Consider the following 26,854-nt stretch of genomic DNA (forward strand, 5'->3'; position numbering starts at 1 on the left):
ATCTAAGGTAACACGTCACACGTGTTACAAAGATGCGTTCACTAGTCAAACCTCGCGCTTACTTTCAAAACGAACGCCAAAGTTTGCGCACTCAAACAGTTCAGAGTTACCGTTCAAAGCAAACATTTTACGTTTTGTCACTTGAAATATCTCTAGATGAATAGCTGAGCAATAGTTTCAAAAACCAAATTAAAGTCACTTATCTCTTGAATGAGTCTTCAAAGAACTTCTGGATTTCCAGTCTATAAAACATATTCCTGACAATCTAGGTTCTTCTCCTGAAACCCAGAAGAGTAGCCGCTCGACTGCTAGGGCCAGAAAGTTTAAATCAACAAGGCCCAAGTCTTCAGCAGGAGCAGCTACTACACACAACCTCTCAGCTGGGGCTGTGATGATGAAAGGCAGAGAGTGACAGTTTAGAATGTTCATTGTTGTCCTGCTGTGCTCTCTAGCCAATCAGAGCTGTTATTGAGAAACTCCATCTTGCCTTGGGCTAGAACCAGGATTCTGTATTAAGTAGTTAAGACCAAACCAACCACAATAGAAAACTTCCTACCCACACAGACTATAAACCTATAAACCTCTAATAAAGGGGTAATATAATAATAAAGGAGACCTGACAGTAATAATAAAGGAGGAGACCTGACATGCACGTATCCGACAATGCATAAATAAAAAAACCATGCCTGTTCAAGGAGCGAAATGAAAAGTGGTGAAAAGAAGCGATGCAAAGAGCTGAACAACAGAGAGAGGGAGATAAAAGAGGAAAGGAAACTGGGAAGGAGAGAAAAGAGAAGATTGATGGAAAAGAGAGATAAGTAGGGAAAAGCTGTGGCAGAGGTGTTTGCAGGTGTATCCGATAAACAATGCCTAAATAAATAAACCTGGTGGTGTGCTGAGCAGGAACAGTTCTTGGGTCACAAGGCCTCACCTCCATAAACGACCCGGTTTATTTATTTATGCAGTGTGTGTGGGGGGATGGGCTGATTTATCTATTTATTTTGTACTAAGTACACTGGGTTGCGATATGCACTTAGTTATATAGGCCAGACCATTGTAACATGTTTGTCTTTATGCCACGCCTATCAAATCTTAGACCACGCCCATCATGCAAGCCACGCCCGTGAATGAGGGCCCCCTCAATTTCTTACCCCTCTTAAAGCAATGACTGCGCCCCACTAAATGTCTTTCTGTGTCTTTGTTTACTTTTTGTGATCAAGTCCTTTTATCCGGCCAAAAAATACATGTAACAGTAATTTTGGGTTCGAGTGCTTCAGCATTTCTCATTTGGGGGTGCTGCGCTCCTAGACTCGGCTAACCCACGCATCGCGAACACTTCCTCTAAGCATGCGAGCTATCTGCATCGCGTCACTTTCGATGGAACTGTTCATAGATGATCAGAGGAAACTGGCTCTGTTGTGTTTGCGTAACATTTGATAAGCTGCCTAGTACCGTTGCCTGCATTCACAGCCTGAGAGCCTGGTCATGGGTAGCTTTAGTGTGAAAAGCAGCGCATACGTGCTGTGTCTTGCGTCTCTGCCCAGTAGCCTTACCAATGCGACCCTACGCATGTCCTTTATGATTGGACTATTTTAGCCAAATGAAGGGTGCGCAGGCCATGTTGTCAGCCTGGACATTCCAAACCTGTTTTCTTCCGTTTAACCAGAAAACACATTGTTTGCTGAATACACGGCCCAACTCATCCCATGGCCGCTTACATTGGCCCTTGTATGATTTATTGGCACCCCCTTCCAGGCTTTCACCTGTGGGCACAGTAAGAATTACTCGTAACATTTCTAAACCTGAGACGAGCCAACATGTATAAAGAGTTTTCCGAACCTATGCTTTCGTCCAGCCCCAGCAACTGTCCGTTGCATTGACGTGCAGTGTAATGGATGGGGAGGAACTGGTTAAATAAATGACGCGTGACAAGAGAGTGCATAGTGAGCAAGGTTTGGGGAGCAAAGAACAGGATGGATAGTAGAGTACAGACTATTCCCAAGCAAGGGTGCCTTTCTGGTTATAAGCAAAGTCTGCTTGGGGGGTTAGTTACTTTTGTTTGAAGAAGGCTCAGCTGTGGTCCTGCGGCCTCCTTCCACTGAAATGACACGCGAGTCCCACCCAACCCCTGAATTGCCAAGGCCGAGGCTGGTGTTGGTGTCGAGTGGGGGTGGGGGGTGACCGGAATCACAAACTTTGGCCCAAATTGTTGGATTTGGCAGTGTGCAGTAATCGTGCCTTATAGAGTACACTTAAAAAACACAGATTGTATAATAAATCCACATGACATGTGGATCCTTATAGCAACATGTTGAGCCAAAAGAATATCATTGTGGCTTTAATTTTCACATCCTGAATGGTGGACTACAAGTCCCAGAATGCAAGATAATGCCAACCTGAAAAATCTAGCTAGCCCCATGGTGCTTTCAGTGATTTCAGACCTGTAATACAAGACATTGTGTAATAAACAAAGATAGCTATGCGGATTCCTTGTCACAAACGTCCAGCTAGTTGTTATTCATGATGCTGAAAACATTTGATTAGTGACTTAAAGCAAATTAATTTTTTTGCATGTCACGATAGTAGACCTCATGGATATAAACAAATCTTTAAATGGGCGCTTTGCGTTGCTCACTTTAACTATCACAGATTTGCAAGGTAACTAGTGCTTTGCGCACTAATGTTTTATATTACACTTCCATCTCTGAATATTTCACGCTTTAGTCAGGCAAATGTGGCTAACGGCTGACTGGCCTCTTCAAGGCCATAATTGGTATGAAGAGCAGTCGAGGTACCGTAAGTCTCTGACGTCTTAACTTGTGATCTGCAAGGACTTCTTGGCGCTATGTGCAAGCAAATGCACTCACCCAGCTGCTTGGCAGTGGCAGGTGCAATACACCTCACAGCCCTCTTATAATGGCGGTCTGATAAGATACCAGGCATTCGCCTGTCAATGTCATCGTACTTTGGGTAAATGATGTGGTGTGATAGGGTATGTCGTGTTATGCTATGAAGTGCGTTGTTAGTTGCGTAATTTGCATTCCAGGCATCCTAACATTCCTGAAGTTGAGACCTTTAAGTGGGCTGGGGCTAGCAGATACTCTCCATTCCTCAATTTTGCCTATAACAATAACCGATTGACAAAGTCCTGTGAATAGCCAACCGTTGCCATATAGATTGGAGAATTCCCAGCCACTGCGCATCATCTTGCAAGCAGCTAACCTCAAATCCATTAACCTTACTCAACCTCCCCCTTCGGAATCCTTTATGAAACATTTGAAGGTGACCAGATGAGACCGCCGAGGCCTCCAGTTCTCTAAGCACCAGGGATGCAAAAATCATACCCTCAAAAGACAAAAGGGAGATGGTGGGGGTGTCGATAATTTGTGGGGCTATTTCTGTCCCCCTTTTTGTAGATTGTAATAACAGAAGCTTCCCACGCCGATGGAGTGGTCTTCAAGAGTATGATAGCGGAGAATCTTAGCCCATAGAGCAGGATTAGCCTTCAGAGTGGCGTTACTCAAACCATTAAAGCCTGGAGCCCTGGAACTAGAAGATTGTTAAAGAACTTGCTCAATCCTCTCCAGCAACAATGGCAATGACCATTGAACATCTGGATGTGTATTGGGAATGTTACACTCAGATTCACAGTAGAGGTTCCGGAAATGCAACTCACAGGTGCCTTCTGCTATAGGATTGCACTGGGCTCTTTCTCCTGGTTGCAAAATGTCATTAACCAGGGCCCAGAAATAGCGTGAGTTTTGCTGTACCATAATTTGCAGCATCATCTTCCCCCTATTTTTGCAACTGCATGAACATGTACCCTCTAGTCCAGCTCTTATAGGCCTGTCTCAAGCATCTCACCCCCCTCTTGATATTTCAAGTCCACTACGCCACTTGTGTCCAAATTCCTAATGTCTCTCCTTAGCATTGACTTTCTATTCTGTGCAACAGGATCATAAGTGTGATGGACCCTAAATGGCTGCCTGCTCGCACTGGAGGTCCGGGTTATCAAAACTTTCAATGAACGGCTGGAAGAATGCTGGTACAATCGCCTCTACTTTCTCCTGTACCGTAAGGTTAATGAAGACATTACCAATCCTCGCGTTGAACCTGTCAGTATTCATTAGACGTCTTGCGATTCTATTCCCCCCCGTGTTAATCCCTAAATCAGCAAAAGTGGGATCATCATTAACAAACACATTCAACTTAAACTTGGAGGGGACCATGTTGTGATCACTTAGCTCATAATTAACTATTTTCATCTCACAACGAGCGTTAAATAAAAAGGATGACAATACCAGGTAATCAATGCACAAAGATGTCCCCCCCCTTGCCTCCATGTTGAATTTGGAGCCCAATCACCAACAATGGACCCATTGGCGGCTTTCAAATCCCATGATTCAAAAAAGATATCCAAACTTTGACCGTCCAAGATGGACCCTTGCGATTAATTCTTGAATCGTAATACTGGGACTGCCATGACCGGACACTAAGATTGGCCAACTCAAGAATAGACTCTGTGATAGGTGGATGTGAACGAGAACATAGAGGTGAGACGGGGTGGGGGTAGGGTGGGTGTCCTTCTTTCTGTATGCAGCGAAAGCCTGCTGCCCTGGTAAAAAGAAGTGTTCTATATAACCTGCCATCCTCTTGTGTGATGTGTTCTAGTGGGTAACATGCAGATGTATAAAAACACTAGGAGTACTAGTAGAATGAGCACAAAGATGGGCAGGATGATGTAGAGACATATTATAAACTATCTCAATTATTGCTAACAGAGAGGGAAGTAGTAAGGCTGTCTCCATGTAACTATTCACTGCCATAAAGTAAAAAGAATAGCCTTTGCAAATGTAAATTGTTTGATACCATTAGCCATTTGTAGCGCTTTATGGCACAGGAAGGTCACCATACAGCACTGAGGACAAGGAGTGGGGTGGGATTCTTTGAGGATGAAGCCCAACAGTGTAAATGCAAGTGCAACAAAAGATCTGTGACTGGAGGGCCGCTCTGTCCCGAGTGTCCTCAAATGGGCAGTTCAGTAGTAGGGGAAAGGAGGTGACTCGAAAAGGTGCCCTTCGGTATGTAGGATCCATGCTGAAAATACAGCCTGGAGGCTACTGCAGTCATTGGGCCTTGCCAGCAAACCTCTGAGATTCCTGGGGTGTTCTGGAGGCTGGACCCCTCGTGGGGGGGGGGGCACTGGGCTGCTTTGGAAATAGACTACATATATACCATACCTTTTTCAACCACTTCCCTAGTCTGCAGTAGCCTAGTTAGGTTAAGAGGGGACAGCAGGGAGATGCCAGGTACATTTCATGAAAGAGCTCCGTTTACTGGACCACCCGCTCTTTGTACAGGACTGAACTGGATCTCTGTGTGGCAGGATTTCCAATTTTGCTAGCAACAAGTTGTAAATTAGGACAGTATTCAGGCCCAACAGGGGCGCAAATGGGATTGAAATGCTGATGAATCTGCAAAATGGGCTCTCAGACAATTGACCATTCTCATCAGTATGAGAAATGGTGATTTGGGCAGCTCCCACACTTGAAAACCCTACAAAACTTTTAAAATGACTATGTAGGATTGCATCAACTGTTGGTCTTAGCCTGACCCAAAGAAGGAAGGGGCTATATTTTACTTCCTCTATCTACAAAAACTAAACGTACACAGAGAAAGGGCAGGCCCCAGGTTTGAGTGTAAAAATAAACATGTGCATTCACTGGTGAAAATTCGTAATGCGGGACCTCTACAGACCTCTCAAGGGGCTTCATGAAACTCTTTTGAGAAAAAGGAATCTGTGTGATGGGCTCTGGACATGCTTAGGAAGGGGCTAGAGAACCACCACTCTCCTATGAAGCGCTGGCCGCAAATGGCCAGGTTCTTTCCACAGGGAAGCTTCATGGAACTAAAGCCACTCTCGCTGAGTGTGAGCGAAGGCCCCATTTGAAGGCTTACAGTACCACAAAAGTCTTCGCAAAGAAACATCATCATATAAATGCATTTTTAAAAAAAGGTTAATTTAAGTAACATTGGCCCTCTTTATGAAGTTGCCAGTAGTCCTCAGGTAGTACCGGCAACCTCCGCTTACCATTTCCACCACCCGATATCCCACTAATACCAGGATATTACAGGCTGCAGCGGAACGTTAAGTTCAGATTCCCATGGAGTCCCAGTGGACTCCATGAGAATGGTAACTCCGAAGCAGTGGCACCATTACGGTGCTGATGCTTCAGTGAACTATCTGCCGGTAGGGGCATGAACTATTGGCAGGTCAGGCCTTCCGGGAGTTCACAATGCCTACCGGCAGACTCGGAGTGAGCCGGTCGGGAAAAGGTGCCGGCAACATTGTGAGGCTCACTCCTAATGAGAGCCATTGTCTTCACCTTTTGTGTTATATACTTACTTTATTGCATGACTACTTAAGTAAAAGCAGCCAGTTATATTCTCAAAAAGGCATAATTTCTGTTCTGGTTCATTTCAAGTCTGCTTTATGGCGCGTGTTTACCAGGAGTCTAGTAAATAGACACCGAGGCCTAGTGAGAATCTAGGGTCACTGCACCAAACTTTGAGGGCCTTGCTAGCCCAAGTAAGCACATCCGGATCTGTACCCTTTTACTAGTTATCTGGAAGGCCCATAGTGTCTGAGGAGTGTGTGGGTTATGTCAGATGGCCTTTATCCTGCTGGCCCTTTCTTGAGCAGTGATTAATCAGTTTCATCTGCGCATTTCCTTCTGCAATCTGTTTATGCGGCTCTCTGCCATGGGATGCTCTTTTTTCAGTCACATAATTTGTGAAGGCATCATGAAGCAAGACACGGACAACAGATTCAAAGTTCAAACATAAGATCTCTGTTAACTCAAATATCAGGATTGTGTAAGGCCTAACTTGCCCTATACTAAAGTGGGATTTCCCTACCTAAATAAACTAAGGATAGTCTGAGTCATTAAGTTCAACTTAAAAGTCTGTCTGTGTCCAAAATCTATCCTTGCTCTCACATCTAAAGCTAAACAATGTCTAGGGATGTCAGCAACCAAAGAAAAAGTGTTCAAACTAAAGCTCTGAGCTTCTAGTTCCTGATTTGCTCTCCTTTGTGCTATTACTCCTGATTACCATCTTCCTTCCACATTATTCAATAGTGTTTTGCTTCTTACTCCTTTCACTTTGTTTGCAAATGCTGTTGGTTCCATGTGTTAAAATCGCTGCAAAAATTGCTGTGGTTACAAAATATCGGAGCAAAGATGCCATGGTTTTTCTGCCGCAATCCATATAAAGGATGCTGGGGACACCCCCGCAACCCCAAGACCCATTAAATGGTATAATGGGGCACACCTTTACCGGGTCAAATCACAGCATTTTTGCCAAATTTATTTTGTATAGGCAACATTTTTGCCACGATTTTAATACTGCATACCATGCTGTTTCTTTAAATTCCCTTTGCTTGAAAAATGTACATTACTTTGTTTCATTCGTGGGTTTTTCTCTTTATCTTTTCCTTTGTATTGTATTCAACTTTCATTTCATTCTTGACAACTTGTTCTGTATTCAATAAGTTCGGATCTGGTCCCCAGACCCCTTTTCGCCATAAACTTTCACTTGATCGGCATCAGCAATTACACACACCCTGCCCCTGGAGCGCCCTGGCCTGAGTGAGACGTCTCTTTCACTCACCAGTCAGCGGCTGCTATTCGGGTGCTCTGGTCTCGCTCTCTGGTTCTTGCTAGCTCTGCTCTCTCTGCCGCGTAGCTCCGACAAATAACGCTTGCTTTCCCCAGACCTTCCAGCAGCGCTCAACATCTTCTGTGCTCCCCACTCCCAACTGGGAACACACAGCAATGGGCTCCGCTCTGCTACAGACCCTCTCGTGGCCTGCTCCGGCCTCAGCGTCCTTCTGGCTTCTTCGCGGTCTTCACCCTTTTCACCGGCCCATGCTCTGTCTGCCCCAACTTGGCTTGCCATGCGCTCTCCTGCCTGCTGGTTCACTGCTCTACTGCTTTTTCCCTCTTTTATACACCTGCAACCCTTTAACAGGTTACAGGTGAGAATCCTTAACTCTTATTGCCTGACAATAGTTAGTGTGTCATGCCTGAACATCACAACTGTCCTCAGGCCTCCTCCTCGTCTCAGTACCAGAGTCGTAAAATAACATGTTATTGTGCACTGCTCCGAGTCGCATCTTCCTCGTCTCAGTACTATGATCGTCTGAATGGGGGAAAAAGGATGGGAGATGATTTACAACAGCATATGAAGGCAGGGGGAGGGTGAAGTTGGTTCTCATCAGGAAAGGGAGCGATACCATGTCTCGCCTAGTGATATCCTCTCCCCAATCCCCAAGGAGACTTTGCCCTTGTGATCCTCCCTTGCATCTCCATCCCCAGGGTAAGGATCCAATAGCGATGGCCTTGCCCGGGCCACCTAAGAAGAGGATTCAAGGGGAGTAAATATGAGGATAACCTCTGGTTTCTCACACATTGGAGATTATGATGGATGTTGTACTACTAGTCAAACAGAAATATTTCTTTTTACCAGGAATTTCAAAACTTAATAACCTGAGATCACATAACACTGATACCTGTGAGTAACACTAGTCCCAGCAGAGCCGAGTGATCAGTCTTTCATTTTTGGTGGGTGGAGGAGGTTGATAAAATAAGGACCATTGGTGCTCATTGCAAGTCCCACGGGATACCGAGGGACTACCGTACTGTCTCTGCTGCCTGATATCCCTGTATTACCTGTACATTATGGGTGGTGCAGATGCCATGGATGGGGATGCCGCAATCACCGGCACCAGTGTTAATGGTGCTGGTGATTGCGACAATTGCCCACTGGTAGGCGACGGAACTACTGGCACGGCAGGCCTGCCAGTAGATCACAGCCCCTACCGGCAGACTTGGAGTTTGTCGGTCCGATAAGGTGTTGGTACACGTTATCAGCACCTTATTTCCAGACCGGCAAAACCATAAAGAGGCTCATTGACTTGAATTGAAACTATTGATTTCCTGTATTCAATTTATGAGCCCCATTGACTTGAATTGAAACCACTGAGTTCCTGTATTCAACTTAGTTTGTTTTTTGTACTCTGTATATAATTATTAGTTATTATCCATTTATATATAAAAAGGCTAATGTCTGTGCCAGTTGGTTGCAAGCACACACGTTCTACACTAGATGGCAGCATTTTTGATTCTGGAAATAACACATTGGGAATAGTATACAGTCTTTATAACGTAAATGGCATATCAAATGAATATATAACGAAACTTATATAATGAAAAACATAACGAAAATGTATGTGAGGTGGGGTAAAGGGTTACATTGTGTGGGGAAACTGTTGGGGTGGGTTTTTAGGTTTGGAAAACGGGAGTTTTGGGGGGACCCCCCAAAAAATGTTATGTTTTGTCATTAGATAATTTTCATTATATATGTGCATTCGTTATAAAATGATTTGTTATAAACACATGTAACCAGTGGGAACTAGTCTGAGTCCACCAGCTAGGAAAATGGGAACTCCTCTGAGATTGACCACCAGGACATGAGGTCTGGTCTGAGGCTACCGACTGGGAACTGGTTAGAAACTTCCAAGTGACGAGTGGGTGCTGGTCTGAGCCTACCAACTGGGACATGGAACTACTCAGACTACCCTCTGCGAAATGGGAATGGGCCTGAGACTATCAGCTGGGAAAATGTAATTGGGGTGAGCATGACAGCTAAGAAAAGGCAACTGGTCTGACACTACTAACTTTGAAATGGGAAGCGGTCTGAACCTTCCAATTGGGTCTAGTATGGTATTGGTCTGAGGCTAAACCAGTCTCAAAGTACCAACGGGAAGTGGTCAGATGCTAACATTTCATTTCCAATTAAACAGATTGTTTGTTTGTTTATTGATTTGTATGGCTAAGCTTGGTTACAGAGTAAGGCACAATGGTACTTGACAAAAAAAAGCAATATTCAAATAATTAACAAATCTAGTAAAGGAATATACATATGTACAGGCAGAGACATGATGCAGTTGGGCTGGGTTCAGGGGCTCAGGTGGTAAAGTGTTTAGTCCTGAGGGTTGTTGGAGTGTAGCCACTTGAGGATATTACGTCTGAAGCTGTTATAGGATTGATCTATTCTAATGTCAAGTGGGAGAGCATTCCAGTACTGGGCCACCTTGACCGGGAAGCTACTGCCGCCGGTTTTTTCTAGCCTGAATCTTGGTATTTGTAGGCAGTAGGAGTTGGCAGCTCTGGTAGGGCGGGTTGATGTTCTTTTCATTATTCGCTCTGCAAGGTAAGGGAGGGCTGCATTATTAATGCATTTGAAGGTTAGTAAGGCTGTCGTAAGTGAGATCCTGTCACCGATTTTTAGCCACTGTTCTCTGGTAGGTAGGTTGAGGGCAGTTCTCAGGGCATTATTTTGCAGGATTTGTAGTTTGTCCATGATGTGTTTGTTGGCTCCCAAATACAGGGCTTTGCAGTAGTGAAGTTTTGAAATAGTATTAGGGCGTTGGCGAGGATGGTGCAACTTGCTTGTGTTAGGAAACCTCGGCATGCCCTAATGAGCTTGCACTTATAAGAGGTGGAGGATGCTAGGGAGTTTACCTGTTTCCTCAGCGTCAAAGTAGAAGCCTAAAGGCTTCACTACTTTGGCTACCATGATGATGTTGCCATCAATGTTGAATGCAGAGTAGTTTGGGCTGAGTTTCTTAAGGTTGGCAGCAGAGCCGAGGAGAAGCCTCATCATTTAAGATGCAATTTTGTCATACGATCATAGTTAAGTGCTTTGTATGTGTGATATATCTTTGATATGCACATCTCTCCACCAGCTGCACACAGGGCTATTTGTAACACCCATGGAATTCGTGGCTTCTTGTTGATTTGTGCTCTGAGTCCCTATAATTCCGGGATTCTTTTTTTTCTCCAGTCTTTAATATTTCAAATTTAATGATCACACGCACCTTGTTTGTAACATTCTTGTGAATTGCATTGTCCCGGGTGCATCAAATGTGTCTTCAATTGGTTTGTCCCCAAACATGTCAATCCTTCTCGTTTAGACCCGGCCATATCTTTCTCCATCTGCTTTTACAATGATGCCTAAGGGTCCCAGCGCCATTGGAGCGTGCACTGTTTCACAGCAGCTCCTGGAACCGCATGCACACACTGTTTCACTGCATCAGATGGTGCACACTGTTGCACGGAAACCCGTGCAACTATTACTGCACCCTGTGCCGCTGCATCACATGCAAGCACTGTTCCGAATTGTGCCAAAGCACCCCCTGCAACCACCAGTGTACGCTATTCCACAGCATCTCCTATGTTAGCGGGTGCAGATTCATCAACTGCACACCGAAAGTAGCTGGCATATGCTAACCCCAGTACACCCTGCTACTGATGGCATCCGCTATGCCACAGCACCCCACACAACCACTGCTGCACGTTATTGCACAAAACCCCACAATAGCTAGCACATACTATCCTCCAGCAAATAATGCAATAGCTGGTGAAAACTATCCCGAGCACCTCCTCCAACCACTGGTAAAAACCATTCTACCACACCCACACAATCGCTGGCTGGCACCATTCCACTGCATTTAACCCCACCACCGGGACTCTATATTCTTCAGCAGTATCCCGCAACCACTGCAGCCCTTCCCCCACAGGACATTTCACTGCAGTGTTTTCATAGAGGTTAGGGGGTATAGAAATGGGGACTATAAGAGGTGCATGGGGTAATGAGGGGCAGGAGAAAGAGAGATATGGGGGAGATGCACCCCTAAAAAAAGGTAAAATGCAATTAAATGTCCATTGCAATGGGCATTCCGTTGTGCTGGACATTTCACTACATTAAGTCTAGGGTACACGTGGTTGGACAGTGTCCTCCCACTTTTTTAAGAGGTAGGAGTGTCCCCTGGGTATTTTAGAGGTCATGGGTAAAACACAATACCTTGCACTGTGTTTTTTAATATTTGAAGAATTGACTGCGCGTTCGCAACTGGCTGTGGACACGAGTTGAACTCGAACCGCGGTTGCCAGGTTCCCAGGTCAGGCACTTCACCACTTCACCACTACACCATATGGGTAAATGAAAGAGATCAAACGGCTGAATATGAAATGTCACATACTGGTACTGTGCCTGCTGTGATAAACCTGAAGGTCTCTCACCCGCTAGTCCCCAGGGACCTGTCTTCCAGGTGGCCAGGATACGGCCATCGCTTTTGGATCCAGTTCCTGGGGGTGGACCAGTGCGGGAAGATCACCTGGATGCGGGGTCCTCGGCGAGTGGAAGTGGGACACTGAAGTGTGAGACACGGTATCCCCTTCCTATAACACCTTTTCCCCATCCTACAAGGTAGGATACCTAGGAACTTGCCCCCTTCTCAACACAAACACTTTTTCACGGACAGCCCACCACAAGCGACAACGGACTAACACCAGAGCCGTATACCCGACATGTCCCAACACTACAGTCAGGCAGGGTCTGGCAATTACAGATCATTACACAGACCTGACTTCCATCACACTTCCCCACATGGATAAAAGGCGGAGCACGCAAGCACACTCTAAGCGAGGCAAAGCACACGAGGAGACAGCAGTTCCAACATGGCAGTTTAATACAAGGAGAAAGACGGTGAGGCCAGAGAGGGTCGCAAGGAGGGAAGTAACCTTGAACTCTAAAGATCGTTCATTTTGAGAACCTTGGAATGTAACAATGCGAAGACCAGGAACAAAGGCTGATCAAACCTGTACAGTGTGTCAGAGGTACCGGGGGCTCTCCCGCGACGATAACCATGGCGAGGTGGAGCGATTGCCACTGTGGTACTGTCCTTGACCCCTACAAGAAAGCATCATCAGAAAAGACATCACAGCCGGTGAGTCAGAGACTGATACCAAACCAGCCTGTGTTTCGAACCAAGGTTGCGTGCAGAAACTTTGTATAAAGAGAACAGTGTGTGAGAAGTTTGCGATGAGCGACACAAATGTTATTGGAAACTAACAAGAGTAATTGGACTTTGAGAGGTCAAGCCAAGATATCATATACAGAATGGTCAGGCACCACATGGCCATTCATTTGAAAGTCTCCAACTGATGCTGAATGTAAGAAAAGGAATATTGTGATCGGAGTGGTTATGCAACGGGTCAAGCTAAACCCTGTGTAGCTAAAAGTACATCGCAGTTGGTCCGAGCCTCACTTGGGGAGACTAATTGAGCTGGATCTGAGCCCGGCTGAGGGGGATCGAGGATTAACACCCTAATTGTGTACATGCGAAATACTGAGAGGAACAGAACGTATACTTATTGTTTTGTATAGCAGGCCCTCCGAGTCAAGAGACTTGCAAGAAGTGAAGAGACCTGGACACAAAGGTTTTGAACTGTGGAAATTGAATGGTATCCTCGTGTAGCAGAAGCCAGAGCATGTGCTTTGCTCGAGTGACCTGCCTTGCCTGTGATGAAAAAATGGTGAAGGGAGCCCCGAGCACCCTGACTTATCATTTTGTGAACACGTATTTCTTTTTCATGAACATTACCGCATATTATTTATACATTAGTGGTATGGATAGTAGTTTCTTTTACTATAGGGCCTTTTTATTTGACAAGATTCCACTAGGACTGTGTGTTCTTATTTGATGGTCGTAGCTTGCTCCCATCAGTGGATTTAGGTTTAGATAGGAGTTTATCACACCCTTGTGAAAATTCAATAAACACCCTTGAACTGTGGTCACTTCTGTCCGTCTTACTATTGCCACTGTGCATTCCGTACACCACCAGGGAAGATATTGGCATCGATTCTTGGGTTTTAAATACAGATGCCTTTTCATAATTTTTCAACATGGGGAGGGAGGGTGGATACAGTGGCAAAGACTGAGCATGCCAGTGGCTGTATGCAATACCGTTGGAAACTGGATTCCCAGGATTGCAGGATTTGATATTGAATAGCTTTCACTGGTGGTTGCAGGGGATGATGTGAGCTAGTTTTCACCGGCTATAGTTTCACTATAGGCTATAGTTTTCAGCACACACTGGGATGGTGTGTGTCAGCAGTTGCTGTGTAACGGTTTATTGAGACACCACCCTCAACATGGGGAGTTCCTTCCCTCCCCACTCAAGGTGTCACGCAACAAACTATTTAACAGATTCTTTTCATTAGTCCTATCTCACACATATCATGTCCCTTGGATCCCTTTCCCCATAGCTAACAATGAGCAAAGAACCAGGCTGGTGTACATGAAATATATGTGTGTTTATTTAAATAAAAGTAATAGAAATTCGCACAAAATGTCAAACATCACTTTATCCGTGGCTCACCATTAACTTCTTGTTACTCAAATCAATTACACATTCGTTTTTTTTAAAACACAGAAATCACAATTCTTTACTTTCTGTAAATTTCACTTCAAGAAATAATTAAACTGATCAATAACCAATGCAATTATCATATATTGTGCGATTTTGATTTTCCTGCGTCTGTAAAAAGCTAGCAGTAGGATTTCAAGATTGGTACACATACATATGGAAATTATGATTTCGCACACACTTCATTTATAATAAACACAGGGTGATTTAGAGGTTTGTTTTTTAGACCCCCCGCCCCCCTAGTTTGGTCTGTGTTGGGGAAGTCAGGCCAAAAAATTGGAATGATTTGGGGAATTTTGGATTTCAGGCCCACCCCTCCACTGAAAGGGCTGTGTTGGGGAAACTGGATGAAAAGGTTGGATTGATTTCTGAACAAAGACACCCCTCTTCCTTAAAGAAGTCGGGGTCAGTAGGACAAAAAAGATTACCCAATTGAATTATAGGCTATAGTTTTCAGCACACACTGGGAAGTGAACTTTGTTAATTTCGAATTTTAACAAAATTCCCTGCATAGTGTTCTGCCAAATGGGAAATTAATTACATTAATATTTTTGGTTAAATAGGCTAAGGATCTACACAGTTTTGCCCCTCCCCCACTATAAAGGGAAAGGATACAAGGCAAGCAGACTCTCCCACCTTTTTGGTTTCCCAGGGCTCAGTTCTACTTACATAGAAAGCCTTTGTTTAAAGTTCAGGAAAGCCAGCTGCATCTCAGGACACTCTGGAAAGATAGTGCATGGGTCTCGTCACTCTGCTCTTAAAGATGGCCTCTCGCTCTCCACCATTGGACCCAGTCAGCTTTGAGGCCTTTCTAGAAATAGACAGCTCCACGCAGATGCACTCTCAGCAATCTCCTCTGGTGTTTCCTTACAGCTGTCAGATGGTAAGTCTCAGCAGGCTTCCTTGTCGCTACCTGTCCCTCTGTGTGTGTCCCTCCTGCTAATGCAGTCCCCCTTGTATAGCAGCGATGACGCCACCAATTTTGCAATCTTGGGGAAGTACCCTGCAATAATACCCGCAACTAGGATTGGACAGTTACCCGACTCTCTCCTCCCAAACCCAGCCTCCAAGTCAGGATTGGTTTAGGGGTCTGGAGTAACATATGGCAATTCCTATCTGTAGTCGCCATGTGTTATCCTTTCAGATTTTTGGCAAAACAAGTTATGTATCATAACTTCATAATTTTACTATCAACTGCCATAATATACATATTTTCTGATTCAGCTAATCATGGGGAATTGGATAAGCCAACCACCAAGTCTGTACCATGTATCACAGCCATATGGCACCTTTCTGCCTTTTCCATAAAAAGCATAACCGTTATGAATATGTAAGATATTACCCATATCCCTAATTGTATTCTCCACCTATTCACCAACTCCCACATTTGGAACCTGTTCAGATCAGCCAGAAACGCATCTTGGATAGCCATTACAGTTCCATGATTTGCCGATGGATGAATTTTATATCTTCAAATTCGTCAGAACATTGCCTAAATATAGTACATAGATGAAATCAATTCGCCTTATGGTTGCTGAGCAAAAGGCCTAAATGATGATAGTCCTTTTAAATTAATTGTGAATCTTCATGTGGGACAAATCCTTCCGGCCATTTGTTTTCACTTGGTCAGCCTGCACCCAGAGTTTTTTTTTCTATCAGTCTCTTTGTGTTGGAATCCTGCTCTTTGAAGTTGCTGCCCCCATTTTCACACATTAGTCATACTCCAGCCAAGGGGAACTTCTCCTGTAGTCAATGCCTTCAGAGCCAGCAGGTCTTGAGAACAATGAATTTCAACACCTTTAGGAGGACACTTTATTGCAGTTGGTAATTAGATTGGAGATGTGACATCCAGACTGGGAGTGGGAAATGTCCGTGTGAAGTTTCCCACAGCCAGCAAAAGGGTATGTCTTGGGCTGACATTTTTTCATGTACACAATGTGGCTTTTCAAATGTCACTGGAGTTTTGTAGGTGAAGCCTAATATACATTGCTTTTTGTCAACCCGCACATCATGTCTTTTCCCTGACATTTTTCTATGAGCAGTGATACATTTTCACATTTAAACTTCTTTTATTTTCACACACCTGTGCTAGCCCTTTTTGGTTTCACTATTTAAAAATCCTGTTTTTCGTGTGAAAGAGATCTTTGATTTTTCCTTTTTTGTAAATTAAAATGCGGCTTTTCCTTTGGTAATGACAGGTAAGCTCCCTTTCCACATGGCTCTTCAATTTTACTTGAAAACTTCAATTTTACTTGAAAAAAAACAAAGGCCAAGCAGTTTTTTTTTCCAGTGTTTAAAATCCTGCTGTTCATGTGAAAGGGACTTCTGTTTGGGGCCTTTGAATGCACCCCACAGCTATGTGTGCTGAGGGAGATCTCTCCCTACTTATCCCAGAGAAACCAATGCAACTGCCAGTTAATAGTATCCCAAAGCAATTTCATGCAACCGCTTTGAAGTTATCTGTCACTAGAGAAGTGGAGTCCGCTGAGCTATTCCACCACTCTCCTTCTTACTGCCCTGTCTTTGCTCCCTCAGTACATATGGAGTAAAAGGTGCACAATAATACAATTCTTGCAGACTTCCTGCATGCATTCCTTTTGAATAGTTGCCATGCATATTTTGTGTTATGTTACAAGGCGTTCACACTGTCCCAGTCATCACTGTACTGGGCTTAATGTGCAGAGGATTGTCTGGGCAATAGCATTTTCTTCCCCCTCCCAGGGCAATTATATCATGGTTTCAGGAGAAAATGGACATCAAGGTAGAAGATGGGTTAAGTAGGTGTACGAGTGATACAAACAGTGCAAAGGGTCAAATGGGATTGAGGGAAGGGTATGTAGTTGTGGTGTTATGAATGCATGTTTATTCATTGATAATGGAGCAAACATAATGCTGATCAGAACGGGGGGAATATAACCAGCTTGTGATAAACGAGCACAGCCCATTGAAAGCATGGCTAGTGCTCATTGGCTACTATTAGAAGTAGTATTCAACTGCAATATCAAAAAAACATGAGGCATGTCAGATATGCTTCAATTATTTTAATATCGCTGATGATTGGTGGCCTAATAGTGAAAGGCCCTGTAGCCCTGTGCTATACTTCTAACCTCCAGGAGTCCAATTGTAAAGAAGTATTTGTAATGTTTTTGTTCTTATTTTAATCAAGTCTATTAAATTGGGCGCAAACAGTCATTCAGTATATTATTTAACACACGCGCATATGTTTTTCCTTCTCAATGTATATTTAAAATGCCCAGCAATATTTTTCAGGTGGTTTGCTGGGGTTTCTCGGCAGTCCTTGAACATGTTTTCTTGTCTCTGTGCAGAGATCCGCAATGGGAATCTAAAGGCCATCCTCGGCCTCTTCTTCAGCCTGTCACGCTACAAACAGCAGCAAACACAAAAACAGCACCACTACCACCACCCTACCACGTTATCCCAGCACGGCGGACCTCCACTGCAGCACCACGCTGGGGCGCCAGAGCCCCAGGTGCCGTCTACACCCCCAACGCATCCGAGCCACTTCCCCCAACCACAGTGCCAACAGCCACCGCAACCATCCCACCAGCACTCAAAAGCACAACCAGACATGCAGTCCAGGTGAGTACGGCTTCTAGACGTTGTCTTTTCTCACTGCTGTCTTATTTGCTTCCCAGTATACATATAACTTGTGTATTTTTAAAGAAATACTCCTTTATTTTATTGTGGCTCCCTTGATTAGCCTATATCATATATGTGCTCGGAGTAATGGATGGACAATTTGCAGATATTGCATTTATTAATTTATTATTGATTTATAAGATTCTATCTGTAATCCACATAATGCTTTGTGGCGTCCCAAGCGGAAGGATACTGTGGTGGGGGACAAAGGTGAGGGGCGGCGGTCAAAAACGGTCATTCAGTTATTGGAACAGACCTGAAGCGGGAAGGTAGGGGGACCGAAGCACCTGGTAAGGCAACAAGCCCGTGCAGTATGAAGAAAACACGCTCAAAGGTAAGCAGAGCAATAAGTGCTGCCTGAGAAGGTGGCCAACTATTCAGGGCTAAGTGCAGCCAAGTGCACAGGAGCAGGGGCTTAAACAGAGAGGAATGGGGGGGGGAGAGGTAGCAGACAACACAAGACATTCCCCATTCCATTAGATAGCAGGGTAAGGTGAGGGCTTAGTATTTTTCACGATTTCAGATGTCTTTCTTTAGGTTTGATGCTGAAAGGTGAGTGGCATGTAAGGTGCACAGAAATGTGGTCCTCTTAGTCAATTTCATCTTTTGAACGGGACACGAGTTCTTCCATCAGGAGTGCGTATTTGGGATTCTAGCGCATCTGTGTGCGCCACTCAATATTCTGCTTGGACACACCTCCATATTAGAGCTTAAGTAACATCAGTGTTCTTGACGTCATGTGGCAAAGAAGCAAAGCCATGTCACTTTTATTGTTGCAATGGGGGAAGTCTGGGGCGCGGCATGGCAGCGGATGAACGCCAGAGAGGTCGGTGGAAATGACAAGTACCGCGGAATGGGGAACCCAATGCATCTAGAGGGCACAGGACCATAAACTAGGGCAAAAGGGGCAAACACGGTACATACAAAATATAATATAACGACAGAAAGCAAGGAGAAGGCAATCGCCTCCCTTCCCCCTTTTCCATCTCCCACCTCTGCTCACAAAGTGTGAAGAAAGAGCTGTAGCAAAATAACATCCAGACCAGAAGAGCATGTTCCCACCAGAGTGCAAGAAAGGAAGGGCCATAATATAGAGCCAGGGGGTGTTTATCAATTAGCAGCACGGCAGAAAGAAAAGGCGATAAACAAAAGATGCAAGGGAAAGAACACAGATGTGTGAATAACTGTCGACGCCAGCCGGCCTGGGCTACCAAGCCAGGACAATATGCATGGCCTCAGAGGCCCGCACCATCGCAAGAGCAAGTTAGAGGGCATTAGGTAAGGAGCATGACGCATGCAACTCCACGTCAGAGCAATGCCGGCAGAATCCCAACAGCAGAGATTGCGTAGTAGGCGGAGCAACTTGAGGGAAAGGAACACACCTGGATAGGGTTGCCAAGCAACGTGGAAACGGACACTTTAGCTTTACGCGAAAACTAAGGCTACAATTTGCAAACAGTGCCAAGACAAAAGACTGCATTTCAATTGCAGTTCACAGAACGAACATTTTGTGGTCATTTCAATATTTTAAGGAGCTCTGCTGCGCGGCGCGCTTTGCAACAGGCCTAAATGTACCAAGCAACCTGAATCACGGACACAGCTTGCAAGAAGACCTCAAAACAGCAAACAGAATGCAGAGCCAGGCAGGCAGTTTTACAGTGGTAGGCTTGAGGCATGCAGCTCAGAAGCAGACGGGCAGAAAGGCACTGTGGGTGCAGGAGGCTCCATGCTGGGGCTTGGAGAAAAGAGACTATGGGCCCGATTCTCATCATGGCGCAGTGAGGGTGCTAAATAACATGACTCACTGCTCAATTTCTTGACGCCCAGGCACCACTGCTATTCTCATGTGGCCCTGGGCGTCTTCGCAAAGCACGACAGTGCTTTCCCTGTAATCCGCCGGTTTCTAATGGAAACAGGCAGATTGCAGAATCTCGGCAGCGTTTTCGTTAAATAACGAGGGAATCGTTATTTAAAGAAAATGCTGCCGAGGTCAAAACAAAAAAGCATGTGCTGTTTGGGTGTGCAGATCTTGACAGGAGGGTCCTGCACTGCATTTATTTATCTTTGTTTGCAGACAAATGCATGCTGCCATCCATAGTAGAACCATGGATGGCAGCATGCACTCTTCTGCAAACTAAGATGCAGTGCAGGACCACCTGTCACCATCTGCACACCCAAACAGTTGTGTGCTTCTTGTGGCACTATTCCTGTGCATGTGCTTCTTGTGGCACTCCTCCTGTACGACACCAATTTGGTACCATACTTCCGCGCCAATTTCAGGCAGTTCCGAAATTGGAGGAGTGCCATAAGAATACCCATGCAAAAGGAGAGATAACGAAAGTGCCGGTTGCTAGGTCGGTTTTCTGCCCTTCCTAGCAACCGGCACCCATATTCCGAAAGTGGCGCAATCAGTCGACTACGGAAGATTGCGCCACCTTCAGAATAGGTCGTAATTACCGAAAATGTCATTAGCACTTTTTACGGCATTTTCGGTAATTAACACCAACTTGAGAATCGGGCCCTATGCCTACTTCAACTCGAGAAAGAAAGAAGCATCTTTTGTGCGTGGCAAAAGCAAAATGGAACAAGTGAACTTTCCTTCGGAGGAATCGATCCCCATAGACTCGACATAAGAAAACATGGAACATTGTCGGTAAACTTTCCCAGCTACAAGGAGATCCTGGGTTGTCGTAGGATCGATGGGGCTCGTCGCTCAGGCGGGGGAAGCCACTACACACCTCAGAGCATACCCTGCAGGAACACATCAATCACTGGCTTTGAGGCAAAGGGAGTATGTGGAGCGTCCTCTTTTCATTACACCGCTCCAAACGGGAAATGTAAAGCATGAAGAATAATTTACGGAAGTGGCCGACAAAGTATCGCGCGACATGGCTTAGGAAGAAACTCAGCACCGAAAAGGAAGAAAATCTTAACTACATCAGCACGTAAGTAAGCAGCGAGCCAGCCAGCAAGACATCACAGGAAGAGAAGTTTTACTTATGCAGATATGACGAGCACATCCCAGGTCGGCAAACGGAAGAAGCAACGAGAAAAAAAAGAAAAGTGTCAGATTGACAAAGAGCACATGGTTAAGCAGGCACAGGCCATGTTTTCCGAATAAAAGGAGAACCCGTGAGAGAAGTTCTCCAGTTCGCACAGTACTCCGAATGGAGCACAACCGATTTATTATGCGCATGCAGAAGTCTGCACATTACTACTACAGCAACAAGAGCACCACACAGTGCTGTTACAACCCTTCAGGTGCTCATGAAAATGCAATGTCCGTCTGTCGCCGGGCAGATGCAAGTGAAATTTGGTAATTAGTCAAGGAAAGTAGGTGACAAATAGCGTGTGCTCTCACATTCATCTCAAAAGTAGCGACAGGGTCGGAGCCAGTCAATGAGAAATTTTAGTAGATAGTGAAGTAATTTCACAGTATAATTCACAGCACAATGCCTTTTTTGATGTTGTTTGCCAGTCTCAGTGGCGTAAGCAGCAAATGCAGGTTGTATTGTCTGGAGGGCTGATGGTTCGAGCACAACCACAGATGACACAATTATGAAAAGGTTATCATTCATTTGTCATTAAGCACAGAATACATTTGCATACTCCATCTATTTAATTACTCTGCTCTAGTGGGAAACATAAACTTGTTGGGGCACAGAGGTTTTTCAGTACAAGTTTGCAAGGTAGGGGGGCGTGGCTACGAGAGCCATGTAGGAGGACGCGTCCTGGAGGAGCTCCCGAGATCTTGCAACGATCCGAGCAAATATGTGCGGTACGACGTATCGCTGACCACCGACGATACACAGGATGGTGTGTGAAGGTATTGGCCACGCATTGTGAACTTTTGGAGAGAATCGGATTAACAGCGACGGAGATCGGTAGCAATGAGTTAAAAGGCTCCGCGAACAAAGGGCGACTCAAAATGGCCGACCGGGGCCCGGGACTGGAATAGAGGCGAGCTGTGCGGTGGCCTAGCTGTGAAGGTGCACTGTACACAAACTTGCTACTTTAGCAACTGATCGATTTTCTGAGCCATGTCGAACAGGCCGGTGCGGCCGAAGGGGAAACAGCCTACTTTAGATGACTTCACTAGAACTCCCCCGAGCCAGGACACTACCAAAAGTAAGGAAGCGCTGGCTGGGAGTGGCACGACATCTTCGTGCACCAACCAAGAAATCCTGGCGGCGATTGTGGAACTGAGGGCGGCCTGGGAATCCAAGTTGGAACTGGCCGTTACGGAACTGAAGATTGCACTAGATCGCAAGGTTGGAGAGGTCCAAGAGGACGTTAATCTGCTACGACAAGATGTCAGGACCGTGGCGGAGCGCACGGAGGCCCTCGAAAAAGAAGTTGGCCCGAATGCAGCAGATTGCGCAACTCATAAGGCCGACTTGCATGCCCTGACACAAAGGATGGGCAACCTGGAGAGCAGAGCGGAGGAGGCTGAGGGACGAGCCCGCCGCAATAACATCCGCATCGTGGGCCTACCGGAGGGGATGGAGGGCCGTGACCCTACGGATTTCATCGAATCCATGCTCTTACAGTAGATATCTGGAGGGGCCCTATCTCAAGGATTTGCGGTAGAAAGAGCACATAGAGCCCTAACTAGGAGGCCACCTCCCGGGAACCCGCCGAGGCCTGTGATCGCCAAAATCCTTAATTACCGCGACCGGGAGAGGATACTGGAATACTTCCGCAAAGGAGGGACGATCACGAGAGGAGCGGCAAACATTACGGCTTATCCAGATTATACTTTGACTGTACAGCGTAGTCGCATGAACTTTGGGTCTGTAAAGCGGAGGCTGAAAGAAGCGGGCCACAAATATATGTTACTCTATCCTGCAAAATTGAAGGTCTTCCATGCACATAAAACCTTATTTTTTGAAACTCCGGAGGATGCCATGGGATGGCTCGATGCGCATGGATGCCCCCAGGAACCAGAAGTTCGGCCCAGAAAGGGCTCGGAAGAGACACGGGAATCATAACATGACCTCGCAAGATGGCGTGGCTCGTGGGACTTGAATATAGTCGGTGTGGCACTTTTGGTAAAGAAGGTCAGATGACTGCACTATTTGTCAGGACACTGTGAATTTTTATTTGATCGGGAGCCTTACGGGGCGATACTCTCTACCCCACAATAGTTTTAGTTGGGTGACCACTAGGGTGACCTCACCCTACTGGGCTCCGTTCGCCGATCGGTGTTTGCGGAGCTAGATGTGGGGGTGCCTGAGCTCTGAAGCTGGAGCTGGGCAGCAGTTGGGGTGTGTGATGTTGGGGGGAGGGGAGGGGAGTTGGGGTTTAGTCGTGTATATAGTTGAGGGGAGTTTGAGCTTATATGAGGAGTTACTGGACCAAAACGCTATCTGTGTCATGGGGGCGGTTGGGGGTCGCTACATGGGAGGCAGGGGGGAACGAGCTTGCCATGGGAGACCTTAAGATTGTCACCTGGAATGTCAGGGGACTTAATAGTTATTTAAAAAGGAATAAAGTTATGTTGTACCTCAAAAGGCAGAGGATTGACATCGCACTATTGCAAGAAACACACCTGAACCGACACAAGTTAGAACTGGTTGAGAAAAAGTGGAGTGGCATGGTGGTGGGCTCCCCGTACTCTGCCTATGCCAGGGGAGTGCTGATCTGGGTAGCACCGCACGTTCCGTTCAGAGTCACGTGGCAGGAGGTGGACACGGAGGGCAGGTTGGTTTTGCTCAGAGCCCTGGTGGAGGATAGAGAGGTTTGCATTATTAACACATATGCCCCCAATCAGAATGCTGCTGCATACTTCAGGACCCTATGCACCCGTCTGGGCACATGTGTGGGGGGAGCGATCATTTGGGGAGGGGATTTTAACTGTGTTCTCGACCCAAGGGCTGATAGGTCCGATGATAGGATTGATCGGCCCACCCCGGCGGCCAGAGCACTACAGACGTTACTGGGCGACTTTGGGCTGGCGGATGTTTGGCGACTGAAATACCCTGGTACCTCGCAGTACTCTCACTACTCTGCCCCACAGCGCTTACACACGAGATTGGATTATTTTTTTGCCACGTCAGAAGTGGTGTTGGTGACCACCCAAATTGAATATAAAGCAAGGGTCCTATCGGACCACTCGCCCTTGGTGCTGACCTGGCAGTATGGCCGCCCTCGTGCACGAATACCTATATGGCGCCTCCGTGTGGAGGCACTTAAGGACACGGTTTTTAGGGAGGACATCAGGGAGGCGATCCAGCGGTACTTTGAGCTTAACACGGGCAGTGTAGATTCAGCGGGCACACTTTGGGAGGCATTCAAGGTTGTGTTACGGGGGGACGCTATTTCCAAGTCGAAGGGCCTGCAGGGTGGGGTTCTGATGGCGTTAGAGAAGGCGGAGAAACAACTGGAGCGCGAATGTAGCAAGGCAGGAGGGGATGCAGACCTAGTACTTGAGCTGCAGCAGCGGTGTTCGGAGCTCTGGGAGAGGCTTTGTAACCTTAACTATAGAAAATATGTTGAGAGGCAGCATGCGGGTGGAGACAAAACTGGCCGCCTACTGGCATGGCTATATAAGAGAGAAACCCCTAGGCCCCCGATCAGGATGATGGTTAGAGAGGACGGAGAGGAAGTAGACACCCAAGAGGGAGTTAATGCAGCCTTCCTTGATTACTATAAAGCACTGTATGAGGACATAGGGGGAGAAAATCAGGCAGAGATCAGAACTACACTGGAAGACATAGAGCTGCCCAGGATTAGTGAGGAAGAAAGAGAGGAGCTGGACGCGCCTATTACACTAGAGGAACTGGAGGAGGTAGTGAAGGGATTGCCCACTTGGAAGACCCTGGGCACGGACGGGCTCCCTAGTGAGTTTTATAAGGTGTATGGAGCAGAGGTACTCCCCCCGATGCTAGAAATGTTCAATGAATCTTTCGAGAAGGGTCGGTTACCGGAGACGCTCAGAGAGGCGCTGTTAGTGCCACTCCCCAAGCCTAATAAACCCCGACAAAGCTGTGGATCTTATAGGCCGCTGTCGATGTTGAACCAGGACAGCAAGATCCTTACGGCGGTCCTGGCCAACAGGCTACGTAGGGTCATCAGTAAACTGATACACCCGGATCAGACGGGCTATGTCCCCAACAGGAACATAACTCACAATCACAGGCGACTTCACCGGGTGATTGAAGAGGGGAATAGAAGCGATGAAGAGATGGTGGTGGTGTCCCTAGATGCAGTTAAGGCATTTGATTCAGTGAGGTGGCCGTGGTTGCTGGCGGCCTTGGAGAGGTACGGGTTTGGGCCTGGCTATGTGAGGTGGGCGAAACTGCTGTACAGCGAGCCACTGGCCAGGGTGCGCACGGGATCTGTGATATCCAAAAGGTGGCGACTTAGCAGAGGCACCAGACAGGGATGCCCCTGGTCCCCGATGCTGTACATATTGGCCCTGGAGCCCCTGGCGGTGTACCTCAGACAACAATATGACCTGGTTGGCATCGAGGTGGGAGGAGCGAACCATTTGATATCCCTATATGCTGACGACCTGTTGTTGTACCTGAGGTGTCCGGAGGAAAACCTCCAGTACATTTTAGAGGTCATGGAAAAGTATGCGGAGTTGTCCGGCATAGCGGTTAATCCCAGCAAATCAAGCATGTTTCCGTTGGGGAGCTTTATTGGAGTCCCTCTGGAACGGTTGCCGGTATTGCCCGTGCCCTGGGCGACTGAGTCTTTCCGCTACCTCGGAATCGATGTATATCATGCTGTGAAGGAAGAACACTTGCACAATACCGAGGCGGCGGTAAAGAAAATCCGCGAGAGTATGCGGTTTTGGGAGAAGCTGCCGCTAGCAATGGTGGGCCGGGGGGCGATGCTTAAAATGGTGGTCCTGCCCAGGCTTTTGCACTTTTTCAGTAATACACCATATTTCATACCCAAGAAGTTCTTTGTCAAACTTGATAGTGTATGCAGGGACTTCCTGTGGCACGGCATCCGCAACAGGGTAGCCTTGTGGAAACTGCAAAATTTCCACGATAGGGGAGGCATCAAGCTGCCGAACTTTGAGGCCTATTATGTGGCCAGCCAACTACAATACGTGACCAGATGGCTCTCTGATGAGGAAACTCCTGAGTCTAGGCTGGTTGGGAGGGACTGCGCCCCGTTTTATCTAAAAGAGGTTGTCTGGGTCCCTAGGTCGGACTTGCAAGGATGCCCAGGTATGTTGCTGCTGGGGTGGAGAATTTGGCGCAGAATGTGCCAGCTGATTGAGAGCCCGCACCCGTGTTCCCCGCATGTGCCATTGGTCGCCCTAACTATGGGGGACAGCCAGCTCAGGAAAATTATCAGGACATATTGGGAAACGGTTGGACTGGCCACACTGGGAGACATATGGCAGGACGGGGCCATTAGAGAATTCGTAGACCTGGGTGAAGAAACAGGGTTGCACGGGGGCCAATATGTTACATACCTAAGGCTGGTACAGAGCATCCGCAAAACTTGGCCGGAGACGGTGCTGGCGGAAGATCCAGATGCACTGATCGGAACGATATATGATATATCAGAGGGCGGGCATGAGATCTCTAGATTATATGAGGCGGTGATGACCCGGGTGGGGAAGGATTTGATGGATTTGAGGCTTGACTGGGAAGCAGAAGTGGGGGTACAGATGACTGATGGGATGTGGGAACGGGCCATGGGATACCATAAGAAAGTGTCCAGGAATGCTAGATTGCAGCAAATACAGCTGTACATCACGCACAGAGCATATATGACCCCGAAGAGAATAGCTAAGTTTGCGAACGCAGGCAGACAAGCATGCCCGAAATGTGATGAAGTAGACGCAGGCATGACACATATGTTCTGGTCCTGCCCAGTGATTGAAGGCTTTT

At 46.4% G+C, this 26,854-nt stretch overlaps 1 protein-coding gene across 8 annotated transcripts in view; it reads left to right on the forward strand.

Moving 5' to 3' along the window:
• NAV2 (neuron navigator 2) overlaps positions 1 to 26,854 on the forward strand; it is a 972,027-nt gene that overhangs the window by 365,840 nt on the left and 579,333 nt on the right. For all 8 annotated transcript variants that reach the window (XM_069623466.1, XM_069623467.1, XM_069623469.1 and 5 more), the window contains exon 5: positions 17,663 to 17,936. In XM_069623466.1, coding sequence (XP_069479567.1) covers positions 17,663 to 17,936 — 274 coding nt within the window. The remainder of the gene's footprint in view (positions 1 to 17,662; positions 17,937 to 26,854) is intronic.

This window comes from Ambystoma mexicanum, chromosome 11 (assembly GCF_040938575.1).
Source record: "Ambystoma mexicanum isolate Mex_15411 chromosome 11, UKY_AmexF1_1, whole genome shotgun sequence".
Classification (NCBI taxonomy): Eukaryota; Metazoa; Chordata; class Amphibia; order Caudata; family Ambystomatidae; genus Ambystoma; species Ambystoma mexicanum.